This window comes from Molothrus aeneus, chromosome Z (assembly GCF_037042795.1).
Source record: "Molothrus aeneus isolate 106 chromosome Z, BPBGC_Maene_1.0, whole genome shotgun sequence".
In the NCBI taxonomy this organism is placed as follows: domain Eukaryota; kingdom Metazoa; phylum Chordata; class Aves; order Passeriformes; family Icteridae; genus Molothrus; species Molothrus aeneus.
The window spans coordinates 50,447,439-50,461,835 of record NC_089680.1 but is presented as its reverse complement, the minus strand read 5'-3'; the positions used below and the strand labels follow the sequence as shown (position 1 = coordinate 50,461,835).

Below are 14,397 nucleotides of genomic sequence, written 5' to 3'. Positions count from 1 at the left end.
GGCTTCCTTCCAACAAGGCGGGATGTGTGGATTGGAGTGAGGCATGGGGGGTCCCAGCTCTTGGAGCACTATGTATTCCCTTTCTTCATGCAAGACAGTCAGAGTGTGTGGCCTGGGCAGTGGCCTGGCCAAGTGCTGTCCCACAATGCTGAGGGCACACACTAAGCATAGCTTGTGGGTGGATATCTCCACCAAGAAGGGTTTATGTTAGCATTTATAATGACACGCTCCCTATTAGTCCTCTCCTAAGAAATCCCTCCTCTAGACCATGCTGAGAGAGCAGCAAGCACTAAAGCTTCTGCATTAGAGAAGGATTGTGGGGTGAGAAAGCAGCTTGGGGTTGCTTGCCTGCAGTTTTTCTGGTGCAGATGTAAGGACATTGTAACCACAGCACATCACTGTCATATGTGAGTCTGTCCTGGTGAAAGTGCCCCACAGTGTCAGCCTAGTGCCTGTGCCGTGGAAAGTATGGCTTGAGATGCACGCAAGCACTGTGTGGCTGAGTTGTGTGCAAAGGAGACTCTTTGTCTTCTGGTTCAGACACTAAGGAAAAGCACTGTGGGTTCCCCCACACCTGTGTTTTGGAAACCTTGCGTGAACATGGGCTGGTGATGCAATTGTGGACAGGGCGTCCTTGCTCCTTACGGCTCCCTGGGACCTTGCAGCAAAGAAGCTTTATCCAGTCACTGTCCTGGACAGCAACCAAGTCTCTGGATGAAGCAGAATTTTTATTATATAGTGATTAAGTCAATGGCATGGAGACATTTGGAGAACCCACTGGGGAAGATTCTGAGGCTTGGCAGAATCCAAGACTGTCATTTTGATCACGCACTACTCCCAGTGTGTGGTATTTTCCCTGTGGCTAGATATACTGGGATATACTGGCAGATGCATATACCTATACCTTAACAAGCCATAGATAGCCATATTAATGTGGTTCTGAACTTGTGTTAGATTATCCTCTCTTTCACTTTGAACTCAGCCTGTCATTAACCACAGCTACATGGCTTCTGCCTCAAAAACAGACCTTGGCCGGCCTACTTGGAGCAGAGATGGGGATTAGTTTGCAGTGCAGCACCTAGAGGTGCATCTTGGGACCAAACCATTCAAATTCAAGTTGGTGTCTGGTTTCAGAGCTGTCACCTCTAATGCTTTTCAAAGTAGGTGTTTGGGTCTGGCCACCCTTCAGTTTGATTTAAAACACTTTTATACTCCAGGTCAGTTCGGTTTTTTTTTGTTGCTGTTCTGTTGGTGGTGGGGTGGGTTTTTTTTTTTGTTTTTTTTTTTTGTTTTTTTTTTTTTTTGTTTGTTTGTTTGTTTTTGTTCCCTACAGGAGTGGGACAAATGCAGCTGTTGATGGTTGGCTTTTTAATTGTTGTTTTGGGGTTTTTTTCCCCCAAGAGCTCAGTTCCGCTTTGGGCTGTGATATAAGGTGGGCAATTATCTGTCATTATGTGATCCCTGAGGTCCCTTTGGACAGATGGTTCTCTGTTACCTCGAAACAATGGGAGCTACTGGGTGCTTGGCGCTTGGAAAATGGGACCACCCATTTTTGCTTCTGCTTTGTTTACATCAGTTGGAAAAGCACAAGGAAGGGAGGGGTAGCAAAGTTTTTCTGCAGCAGTGTACTTTGTTGCAGTAGGAAATGTGCATTGCTGGGTATGTATCCATCACTGCAACATGAACTTCAGCTACCTGAGTTGTTAAAGGAAGAGGGTAGTGCTGGCAGAAAGTTTAATTGCTCATTAATTACTTTGTCATTTAGCAAATTACTTTTGCCAAGGCTATAGAACATAAGAGGTGTGGCTGATTATCTTCCCAGTGTTTCACCTTTAGAAGTGCAAATTACCTGAAAGCATCAAACCATCATGTGTAGTGTCTTTTTTAAGTAAAACCATCATGGGTGGTGCATGCTGTGGATGAATGTCAGACATCTGAATCTCTGCTTTCTTGGGCCTATGGCCTGGCCTGTGGCCTGGCCTGAGGCCTCAGACTGTTCACGTGCCATTGGGACCTTTTGTGAAGTGTAGCAGACATTTCTGGCATTCCTTCCTCTGTAGTGCAGACTCCCGAAGTAGGGCCGCCCAAAAACTCCTATGTAAAAGGACCAGCTTTGGATAACTGCAGTGTGAGAGCAGAAGTGAGTTAAACTGAAGTATTTGCCCTGCAGGGGAGAGCGTCTTATTAGGAGCAGGCCAGGGAGAGAGATCAGACTCTTTGCTTTGTGCATGTGGTAGATAAATCCGGGATCTCTCTCCTTTTACTTTGCAGGTAGTGGCCGTGGAAGCAGCAGTTTGCCACCTCATACCATCATCAATGAATTTCCAGAGTATGGCACTGCAGAGTCGAGCAGACAAGCACCATCGGCTCCATCGATGTGCCAGGCTGAGCCTGTGACACGCAGTCCAGAAAGACGGGACAGTCCCCACCGTGTCAGGCCTGCTCCTCAGTGTGCAGCTCCTGCTGGTAATTTGAGGCCTGATGCAGGGGCAGTGCAGCTTCACACCCCAGAAAAAGGTTTGCAACCCATGGGTAATCTGCCAGAGATCATGAAAATCTCTCGACAGCTAGAAGCAACAAAGGTGCAAGAAAGAGCAAATACTTCTCTCGATTCAGAGACGCAAATGGAAAAAAACAGTGTTACTGGCAGCCAAAATGTGCAGGCAGCCAGAGAGCCAGTTCCAGCAGGCCAAGAAAAACTCTCAGACATGCTTCTTCCATCTGAAGGAACAGCTGAGGAAAAAAAGTATTTGATCATAGAGAAAGATCTGGCTTCAGTACGGGCTGGAGAAAAGCAGTCTGAATCCTCACAAGGCATAAGTAATAAAGCAGAGGAGGTCCACGCAGCTCAGGAACCAAGCTGTCACAAGCCATCTGTGACAAACCTGGAAGCAGTCAGCAGAGTGGAGAGGGGGGCACGTTTTGAGGAGTTTTCAGAGTACAGTCAAGACAAAATGCAAACAGGTACCGAGAGAAGGCTTGCTAAAGAGGCAGCTGTGAGTAAACATGTAGAATTTCAAGGTGTGGAGATCTTATGGCTGCAAAAAGCTGAGGAGCAGAGAAGAAAGAAGCACTCACTGCTGGACTCTGTGTCTGTGGAGAGGAAGGCATTCTCCAAAACATCCAGCCACCCTGTGTCACCAATGATCTCCCCAGCCTTGCTTTCCTTGCCAGACAGTGCATGGAGTGAGGTCTGTGAAGACACAAGGCTGGAACCTGCTGCTTCTGGAGCCACTCCTCTACCACTGCTCAAAGAAAGCAGGAAGGATGAAGTTTCTGTGAAGGGCAGGAAGAACTGTGATGAGGAGGAGATGGCTATGCTTGCAAGAGGCCAGGGCAGGTGAGCTGGTGCTAAGAGGGGAGCAGGGATCAGGCAGGGGTTCTCTTGTCTAGGCATGTGGCTTGTGCCTACCTGCTTAGGAGCTAATAAGAAGCAGCAAATATTTGTCTGCTGCCTGTGGTGTGGTGTTTACAGTACTGGTTTACATGGTTGGTCGTTAGCTAGTGCCTGAAGTTGGTACTGAAGCCACTTCACACCATCTTACTGAAGTTTGCTGTCCATCTCAGGTTTTGAAACATAAAGATCAGAAGTCTTTCTGTTTGCATAGTGATGTCTGTGTGATGAAGCATCTGTAGCAGGTGTAATTGAGATCTGGACATCTGTAATTAAATACAGTTGGCATGCAAGCCTGGCCATACGCACCTGAACAGATTTTCTGGTTTCATTCAGTTTGTGCAAAAACAGTGTGACAACCTCTGAATGGTTGGATAATAAAGACATTTTATCCAGGGCCATGTAGATAATAGAAGGATAAATGTTACAATATGTGCTTTCTATATTATCTGTCTGAGAGACAGATAATACCTGTCTGTCTGTCTATCTGTGTTTATATCATTTTAGCAGTACATATTGCAAGAATGGCGTGCTGCTTTGTATCCTGATTTGCTTGCTTTTCTTTCCTGATGCACATCTCTGACAAAACAAAGGGTTCCACTGGTACGCTCCAAGCAAACCATGCCCACTTTGACCTGGAGAGTTGTGTGCTGCTGAGACAACATCTCTACAAGGGAGGCTTTCCTGCCTCTGCACCTCTGTATCTGTGGAGTTTTGCCAGTGCAGGGGATTACTTGGGCTGGCTACTCTAACCTCTGGCATGTTGAGAAGCCCCACAGTATTTGGTGCATCAGAGAAGAAAACTCTTCAGGGGGATGGTATACCTTTCCTTGCATCAGCAAGCAGGCTGAGTCTTCTCCCTTCAAATCTGGTTCCCCAGACTCCATATTTTTAATTGCACGTGCTTTCCTTTGCATTTTGGAGTGATTTCCTTCAGCTTTTTGCTGAAGACCCCAGTCCTAGGACTGCAGAGATAGCAAATTATCCTTCAGGAGAAGAGGCTCCATTGGGATAAACATCTCCAACATGTGCAGCCTCTGGCCTGGCACCGGTGCTAGGATAGATCTTACACACTGTGTGTGCTTTTCTCTTTTGCACATAGGCAGCTGATCTGTTAGACAATACTGGGATGTTTCCCAGCCCTCTTCTTTTACCCAGAAAATTGTTTCTATGTCCCTGGAGAGGGAGATGATGCCAGTCATAAAGAGAAATAGTGCAAGGAGAAACCAGCATTTTACCTGCAATGCCCTCTCTTGCATAAAGCTGCATTGACCTTTCTGCTCAGAAAGGCGGAAAGTGAGAACAGTTGCCCAAAGTCTAAACCTTGCCCCCAAACTGAAATGAGCTGTTTCTGGTTAATTTTCAGGATGGTGGAGGAGCGGGAAGCCACCACAGGAGGATATGAAGATTTCCTTGGGCAGAGGCACTCTGACGTCTCCACTGATCTGTACAGCTCACAGTTTGAAAACATCCTAGACAATGCATCTTTGTACTACAGTGCAGAATCTCTGGAGACATTGTACTCGGAGCCTGATAGCTACTTCAGCTTTGAGATGCCACTCACTCCCATGATCCAGCAGCGCATGAAGGAGGGTGGACAGTTTTTAGATAGGACATCAGCTGTGGGGCAGACAGATGTGCCTGACAGGGAGGTGAAGGGATGTGGTGAAGGAATCGCCAATGGCTTAAGGGGTGTAAGCGAAACACTCTTCAAAGGAGATGTCACAGAAGTCCCTCATCTGGAAAGGTAAAAGTAGTGGGTGAGCTTTCTGTGTGCCTGCTGATTTTTCCCCAACCTCTCTTTGCTTCAGTGTACTGTCACAGTGTAGTTTTGCCTCTTTTAACACTTCTAATTTTCTACAGAGAGTAATTTCCAGGGTGACTGCAGGAGAGAAATGAGCCATCCAAACCTGCCATTCATAAGAAGAGTGACAAATATACATTATGAAGGTTTATGAGGCAATGCTGATGTGTTGATAAAAGTCTGTCTGGTATTATCATATCTCTGGGACCTGTCTATGGAGGAGTTAGTTATGGTTACAAATGAACCTTGTTCAGCTACAGTGCCTACCTGAATTTATTGGCAGCAGCTTTAGGAGTGGTAACACTTTGTGTGCACAAATGAGTTGTCCAAATGCAGTTTGTGATCTGGATGTTAAAGATGTGTCTTTTGTCACAGTGTTTCCTCTCTTGAGGCCAGTGGGAGTTTAGAACATTACTTCTGCTGGGATGAGAATTTGCTCCCACCACATTCACAGGTTAGCTGCTTCTTTTGTTTGTGCACTTACTGAAAGAGGAGCAAGCACTGCAAAAATGTTAATAATTTCTGGGTAGGTAAAAGGAGAGATGAGAAAGCCTATTAAAAGAAAGAGTCATGTGAGAAGTAAAAAATTAGGCTGAGTGGTCAGAAAGTACTGTACAATTGTAGAAAATCACTCGATGTGCAAACTTTTCTTAGAGTGTGGTGTCAAAGAGAGTGGGGATAGTGAAAGGCAGACACAGACAAAGTGGGAGGTTGAATTAAGAGCAGAGTGGTGAAGATGAACACACCTGCAAAGTGGTGAAGGACCTTGTGAGTGACAAAGATGCCTCTGGTCTTCATCCTCCAGAGACAGGATGTTATCTAAGAATCCTAGGACTATTTCCTTAGATTCGACTAGTCTAGTTAGAGCTTTCCTGGGAGTAAAGGTGGGAGATCTTTTATCTGTTCTATTTCTTTTGTGCTAAAATGAAAGAAGTCCTTTGAACAGAAGTAGTTTTGATAGCTTTATGGATTAAGGTACAGTTTGCTCTTAAAACAGCAGGCAGAAGAATGTTATGAGTTTAAAATATTTTTCCCTCAATCAGACAGTAAGACAGGTGTTTAAATCTTGTGCATGCATGGTGCCTGCCAATAGGCAATAAGTGACTGCTAATCTGCAATAACCTGTATGGAGCCAGAAACTGAGGTCACTCCTGAGACTTGCAGCTCCTGACTTACAGCAAAACCAAAGGCTGACAAAACTGGACAGGGGAGAACAAGCAGCACATTCAGATCCTGATTCTGTTACCCTATAGTTGCAGAATCTAATATTTAAAAGATACTGTCAAGTAAGGCCTACATTGGCTCATCAGGACAGAAATTATGACAAAGATAAGGTGTGCTTAGATGAGTCACATCTCAGGTGCCTCCTGCCTAGTGTGGATTTCACTTGGAATTAATTTTAGTTTAGATTTGCAGCCATACTGATAAACTAGCAGTAGATGTTTAAAATACTTTTTTCCTCAATTAAAAAAAAAAACAGAGAAGAAAAAAAAGAGTGTTCCTAGTTTGTTTAGGAATAAGTCTCAAGGGTTCACCTAAGGTACGTGCCAGTAGAGAATGTCACCACGGCAAGATAGCTAGCCACGAGTATGCCCAACCGAGTAATCCTCCCAACAGTAATCTCACAGCTAACATCACTCTTCCTCCTTCGGTATTCCAATATCATGTTGTATTGCACCAGGCGCGTATGTTGTGTGGTGACTGACAGGCGACTGACGGGTCGTGAGTACTACTTTGTTGTAGCCAGTGGGGAATCACGGTGTAAAGAGCTCATGGGTGAGAAGCAGTGTGTGCGTGCTGGGGACAGCGGGAGGTTTATCGCAGAGGGGTCAAGGCGGTGTGTCATGGTGATGCTCAGGTGAACCAGAAATAGCCTCCTCTCCTAAGCCCTGGCGGCTCAGGGAGTTTCAACGCGCGCGGTTGTGTTGCCTGAGATCCGAGATTTAGGTTTACCTAAGTCTGCCTGTGCGATGCCTGTGTGGTGCCTCTGTGCCTGCTGCTGAAGCTCTCGTTTCCTACAGTGCCATGAGCCTGCGGTTGTGCTTGGGGCTGCCGTTCCTCACGCGTAGTGCCTGCCTGGCACTGCAGAGGAGCGGGGGCACCCTCCGCAGTGGTCCAGCCCTCCCGGAGGAGGAGGGTGGGGGGAGGCAAGCCCTCCGCCCGCCCTGCCCGGCCCCGCGCGGTGCCGCCGGGGTGCTCCCGGCGCTTTGCCCGGTCGGGGCTCCCCGCTCCCGCCGCCCCCCGCCTGGAGGAGAGCGGCGGGAGAAGCCCCTCCCAGAGGGGTGGGGGTTGCTGTGGGGCCTCGGCATGTGGATACTGGCAAGTGAAAAGGGAAGCGGGGCGGGTTTCGGGTGCGGGGGATTTGGGAGCAGGGTAGTGTGGCAGTGCGGGACAGCATGGAGCATGAGACCCCTCGCCTTTTCCGGAAACTGTACTGCCAACCCGAGCGAGCAAAAAACCGAAACCAAAATCTCAGCAGTGCCTTGTGCCGTGGTATTTCGGCGATATAAAAAGTGTCTGGGAGGGAGCATGCTTCCAAGTACCAGCGCTAGTTAACTGGGGAAGCAGTGTGAAACACGAGCAGTCCTGGCCCAGAGCACAAGGGGATGGCCGACTTGAGAGCAAAGAGCTGGTGGTTTTTCACCTGGAAACTGAAAGCCGTGTGCCAACTGGGAAAAGAGGAGCCGGGGCTCCCGTGGTCATGCCCTCCTGTTAAGTAGCTGAGCACCATAGCCCCTTCTGCCCCTGTCCGGAGGGATCCAGAGCATACCTCACGCAGGGAGTGAGCTTTTGATGCATAAGGATAAAGAATGGCCTGGCCTCCTAATGAATTAGCGGGAGGGTAACATCCTTCTCTGCTCTTAGGAAATTGCTGGCTTTGGGAGGGGTCAACTCTGGTATGTGAGGGCCGGTCACATGCCTTCAAACTGAAAAAAAAAAAAGAGGAAAAAAATTATTAGAGGCTTGCAGGCTACAAGATCCTATGAGCTCCTAGGTGTCTGAAGATTTCATTCCTGCTGTCCTCCTTGTCAGCTGCTGGCCGTGGTTAAACACAGTAAGTCTTGGCAAGAACTGTATGATGGACCTGCCTGCTTTGACAGCCACCTGCCATGCTTCCTTAGGGTAGGGGGATGTCAGCAGCCTCTGGGTCTTCCTGCACAGCAGGCAGGCTTACTTTTGCAAGTAGCCCTTTCCTGGCATAGCTTATGTGCCCTTTGTGCCTGGCCAGTGGAGGAGGGATGGTTGAGGGAGAAGGGTGTGCAACTTGCCTTCTTTTGGGACTCTTCATGTCTTTGGGGTGGAGTTTATTCTTTTTCAGTTCTCTGAGATAAGCTCAGTTGGTTAGAGCATGGTGCTAATAATGCCAAAGTTGCGGGTTTGATCTCTGTGTGGGCTGTTCACTTAACAGTTGGAGTCGATGATCCTTTTGTGTCCCTTCCAACTCAGAATATTCTGTCGTTTTGTAGTGATTAACCCACTGAGGGGAAAAAAAAATCTGCAGCTGAAGTAGCCTTGAATTTCCACAGGAGGGGGTCGGAGAACAGAGGGAGGAGGGGTAGTGTGTGAGGTTTCAGAGCTGAGCGACAGCCTTGCTGTGTATGTGAGCACCATGGGATCCTCATGAAATAGGCTGAGCCGCTGGCTGCCAGTGTAATGAAGCTTTGTAATTTAAAAAAGGACGTTGCATTTGGAGCGTGTTTGGTGCCCTTGTCTTTCTGTTATCCTTACAGAGGCATGCAGTCGCTGCCACACCCATGCTCCAGGTGCTGTACTCCTCCCTTCCCATGCCAGTGGGCTGTGTTAAGGCCATCAAGGCTCAGCCTTCTTATCTGGGAGTTAAGTCTTTTAGAGGCAGTAAGGAAAACTGTTTGCAAGCTGCTGCCAAGTCACTGAGCCTGAATTTGCGTTGCCTGGACTAGGTGTAATCATTTGCAAATTGATTGAAATTGGTGATCTAAGTCAGAGTGGGGTGACTTGGATAAAGAGTGGGTAAAATAAGTATATCTTACTTTCCAAAGCAGTAGGATATACCTGAGGGGAAAAGGAGTTATTTTTTCTATGTATACCAGAAAAAGCATCTGTGTGACTAAATGCGAAGTGTAAAATTATGTCTATGATGATCTCTATACTTCCAGACTTTATGGACTAGACTTCTTTTTAGTGTTTTCTTATACTGCACATTTAACAGCAGGTTTTCCATTCCCTCTCCCTTTGTAGTCTGGAGTCAGAATAAATTTTTAAAAACTCACAAAACAACAACAAAAAACTTAGGGCATTTTTTTCCCTGCCATAAGTGCCTTTTCCTGTTATCCTGGGAAGTATTGTTTCTGTTGGCAGGACATTACCCAAGATTTTTTGTAAATCCAGAGAGAAAATAAAAAGTCTGTATTGCAACTCCTAATCCTCAAAAATGCTAAATATTTGCCACCTGCCATAATCTTCAAAAAACTGCTGGTGCTCAGCAAATTCTGCAAGTCCTGTTATTTTTTTTTTCCTAGAGATGCAAACACAAATTTAGTTGCATATGTATTCAAGAGGGGAAGAAAACAAACTCCCTAAAGCAATCTGGCAATTCTCAAAATAAAATCACAAGAATGTAGCCTGAAATTCATGGGTACCAGGTTACTTTTAATTGTTGGGGCCTCTTGTAGTAGTTCCCATGGTGGATATTTTTCTTCTGTGTATAGGTAATTTCCAGCAGTTTCTTACTTGGCACCCTGCTTATTCCTTCTTTAAGACAATAAACTTTGTTGACAAATAAATTCAGTTTTGATTCCTCTCTCTGAGTCAATTCTCTAAGTCTCTTCCCAGTTTATGAATAACTGCATGCCAGTTAAAATTTTGGTTTCCAGTTTCTACACTGGTATTTTTGTCCAAAGTAGATTGTATTTGATTTTTCCATGTGGTTACAAGACTCAGTACTTGGAAATTAATATGTAACCTTTATACATTCATTTTATTAGTCTTTCTGATGGAGGTGTAGTAGAATTTTTTTCACTTTGAAGATTCACTTTGAGACCCAGTTGAATTTTTTCATTTAGTGTGAAATCTGCTGAGATCCCTGTTTTTTGCGAGTGGATGTTTTTTCACCTTCAGACATGCCTCAGCTCATGGCAGAATCTGGAATCTAGGAGACATAGGTCAGTGAGAACATGGTACTTTGTATTTGCTGCCAACCATATGCCCAGCATAAGGAAAGTTATTCAGAGGGATGGTGTTGGTAATTGTCCTAGAAAAGCAAATGCATCAAATGCATCTGCAGCTGGTGAGCAAGCAAACAAGCATTGGAGCTCATTTGCTGGGCTCTACATTAGCCACATGGGCTAATGCCTCTGTGAGTTGTTGGGCCGCTGCTAACCACAATATGCTGGTACATGTGTACGTTGAATCCAGGTAAAGATGAAGTGGCACAGTTCATAGGGTAAATTTCTGTCACCACTGACATTTTGATAGCTGAGGATTTGCCTTGTTATTTCACAGCCTAGTAACTTCCAAAATGTTGTGCTACACTGTTCACCTTGCTATTCCCTCCAGAAAAGTGTCATCACTTTATCAAGGCTCTGGAGATACGCTTTACAGAGTTTGCCTTTACTCTGGCTAATGAGGTCCTTGGAGCAGTAGTTTAGTGAGAGTTTGTAAAGCTGCTTCTAGTTCCTAAATAAACTGTTGTTTTATGGAAAAAAAGGGCTGCTGACTTTTCGCCTCTTCAGTTCCCAGCCTCCTCTGAAAATAAAACAAACACAACAAAAATCCAGGAGCTGACAGAGACAGAAGAGAAAAAGAAAAAACCAAAGTGGAGCAGCTGATCAGTTTGCTACACAAAGCGCCTCAGTATAGAGCTGTCAGCAGCTCAGCCTTTAAGCTGGCATCTGTTGGCACATCTCCATTAAAGTCAAAGCCATTTAGGTCAGGAAGGCTTGATTCACCAAAACCGAGGCGTCTCTGCCGGCTCTGAACCATCTCATCTATTAGCCAAGTGCAGCCTTGCCATCTCATCTATTAGCCACGACTGGCTGCTAGTCAAGACCTCTCCACATTATTGCTAGTTAAGTCTCTTCTTCCTGTGTGTGTGTGCTGGGATAGGGAGAGACAGAGCCTGGCAGCTGGTAGGACGGCATAGGGAGGCATGCATGTCTTTGGATGTGATGCTGGAGCAGTGGTGGAGAAGAACAGGGCACACAGAGCATGCAGACTCCCTGCTAACACAGCTGGGTGAGCTGTGGGTTGGTTAGTGGTTTTTTCTTTGTTGTTTTTTTTCTTTATTCACTGTTCTTTTTGAGGACAGGTGTTTCATTTTGCTGCATGGTTTCAGTATAAAGCTCCTGTGTGATACTAGTGCCAGTGCTCAATGCTTCATCTGCACATTTGCATTGAAGCCTGAACTGAAAGGTGTAAAAACATGTATTTTTATGCGTCTGTTTTGCTCCCTGCCAGGGAGGACCAGCTGGACCAGCTCCCTGGTTAATATGCTTTTCCTGAGCCAGTCTCCCAACAGTTAAACCAAGCCCAAGCATGGGGGTGGGGGGGAAAGTCCTCTGATATCTTCCCAGTCTTGGTCCTATCCTGGAGGACCCAGCCAGGAGCATTGTAGGGAAGGAGGGTTATGTGGGTGCTGAACACAGGGTTGGTGGCTCTTGATACCTGGAGTGGGTGGGCTCTGATGGGAGAGCCTGAGGGTTCCCGAAACATGTAGGACTGAGTGTTTTCTCAGCAAGGTCATAGGTATGCAGTGCATTTGTTGGGTCTGGTTTTTATTTTTGTTGGGGCAGGTGGATCAGATTCTGTGTATGGGAGAATCCTCATGCTTTCAAGAGACCAGTCTATGTGTCTATGCATGTCAGAAATATCCACTGCAGGGAGGAGCCTTTGGATACCCCCTGTGGAGAGGACCAGTTTTTCACTTTCTAGGCATGGTGACGTTAATGTGGTGAGTGTCCCTTTGCAAGCACTGACCCTTGCCATAGCGATGTATGAAGCCTAAGGTCAGAATGGAATCAAACCTGAAGTATTTTTAGCAAGACATTTGTACTTCAGGTGGCAGTGGGCCAGCATGTCTGTGTAATAAAGTACGTGCTGTCTCTTGGAAGGGCTGCAATCTTGTCCCTGCATGTGGTGGACTTCTTGTTCTAATGCTGTGATCTTGTAATGACAATTGCATTTGCTGTACACAAGCCTACAGAAATGGTGTTTTCTGAATGCTTTAGCTGCTAGCTCCCTTTTTTACAATCAGTAGGAATTATTTTAATGAAAGAAACAGACAAATTATTACAGGAAAGAAGAGGTTATTTTTGAGCAGCAGCATGCACTTCAGCCTGTGAAATTGACTTTGCATATGTATTTTATTGATAACCAATAGGGGATTACAGGGATTGTTACTTTTAACTTTGCTCCTCTCCCTGTGATGTGACAAGGTTGAGGTACTTTTTAATAGATGCTTGGTGGTTACTCTGGCTTATGGACATCGTCCTCGCTTTGTATGTCCTGGCTGATGCTGTGCTTGTGAGACACCCACTGAATTGAGTTGCAGCAAAGTGCAGCTGTGTCAGTCCTCAAAGAGGGATCTACTTCAAAGCATGTCTTTGAAGAAAATCCATACGTAGGACTTCAAAGCTGATTAAACCATTTGGAGTAAAATAGCACACTGAGTCATCTGCTAGGAAAGGGCATTATTTTTATTTTTTTATTATTTTTCTCTCCTTCCTATGACCTATCTTGGATGAGCCCTGGCGCTGAAGGTAACTGGCAAGGTAAATCATTGCTTGAAGTGCTTTTGTGCTCACTCTCTCTTGGCCCTGAAGAAGCTGGTTTGGAGCTGCAGCAAAACTGCAGCACAGCAGTTCCCTGCCCGTTTGTGTGGTCGGGTCATTTGTAGCAGGAACTGAGTCATCACGTCCCACTGGTACCGGGATTTCTTCACTTTCTTCAGTGGGCCTGCTCCTTTCAGAGCTGGGCTGTTCAAGCACAGCTTTACAGGTCCTTTTAAACAAGTGTAGACTGTACCACTGGTTATATCTGGTCTGCTCTGAAATGTGAAAGGATATCTATCATTCACTGAACAGCCACATCTCTCCAAAGGGTTGCAGACCAGGGATTTATTTCCACAGGGCAGGACATAGAGGGTGGAGCGGAGGAGTGGGCGCAGGCACCTGACTGTTTCTGATTTGTCCCTTCTGAGAGCCTGTTGAACTAGTATTAGAGCATGCTTTTCATGGACAGAGTTGATGGTTATGGATGGAATGCTGTCCTGTTTCAGAACCAGGAGGAGAAGGCTTGGAGTGAAAGCATTTAAAACAACAGGGCCAACACTGTCCTGCAGTGGGTGATTATCAGCTTCAGTGTGGCTCCCCAGTGGACACCGTACCCCTTGAAAATAACATTGGTTCTGGCCCTAGCTTTAGTATGCCAGAATGTCTCTCCACCCTTCCTTACTTTTAATCATTGCTGCATTTTGCTCTGATGTGTTTTGCTGGCAAATCCCTGACACAGCTTGTCTTGGAGTAAAGCTGATGTTAAAGGTATGCACATTTGTTTGAGAGAAAGAGTTGGTTTTCCTCCTGTTCCCTCCTGCTCTATTTCCAAAAAGTCTGTGAAGGCTCCAGCCCTGTCTTAATCCAAGCTCCCCTGCAATTGGTGCAACCAGTGCACTCCCTCCAGGCATGTATGCCAGATGAATTAGTGTTCCTTGGGGAAGAAACACATGCATCCAGGGGAGTCCATGTGCCACAGAGCATATGGTGTGCATCAGTCTGGTAAAAGTGAAAGGCAGTGGCAAGCTGGGATCACTGGAGTGGCTGTAATGAGGACAGCACTTAGGCTGAATTGTCACACCCTGCCACTCAGTGTCAACTCTGAACATCACTTCTTTGTTAGCAGCTGGGCCAATTGCTCAGTGCCTTTACTCTTTAAAGGAAAATGCTAATAGGTGTTTCTTCCTTGGGATGAAGCAAAGATTTTTTTCTCCATGGATTTGCTACAAAATGAAGAGCATACCAAGGTTTAAGGCATCATAAACTCACACTCAGACTGGGGTTTCCTCCTGAAGCTTAGTTGTCTGGGAGGGTGGACCACTGAGATATGAGATGCCTGTATCATTATCATTATGTTACTGGTCTTGCTGTGTTTTTTCTGGAAATTGCAGCCATTCTTCAAACATTACTGTGTATAGTTTCAGTTTTGATGGGACCTGGAATGGGAGAGG

At 46.0% G+C, this 14,397-nt stretch overlaps 1 protein-coding gene across 1 annotated transcript in view; it reads left to right on the top strand.

Annotated features, from left to right (window-relative positions):
• Nucleotides 1–14,397, top strand: part of PSD3 (pleckstrin and Sec7 domain containing 3) — a 115,578-nt gene that overhangs the window by 22,941 nt on the left and 78,240 nt on the right. The window contains exons 3-4 of the mRNA XM_066568969.1: nucleotides 2,272–3,340; nucleotides 4,761–5,141. Coding sequence (XP_066425066.1) covers nucleotides 2,272–3,340; nucleotides 4,761–5,141 — 1,450 coding nt within the window. The remainder of the gene's footprint in view (nucleotides 1–2,271; nucleotides 3,341–4,760; nucleotides 5,142–14,397) is intronic.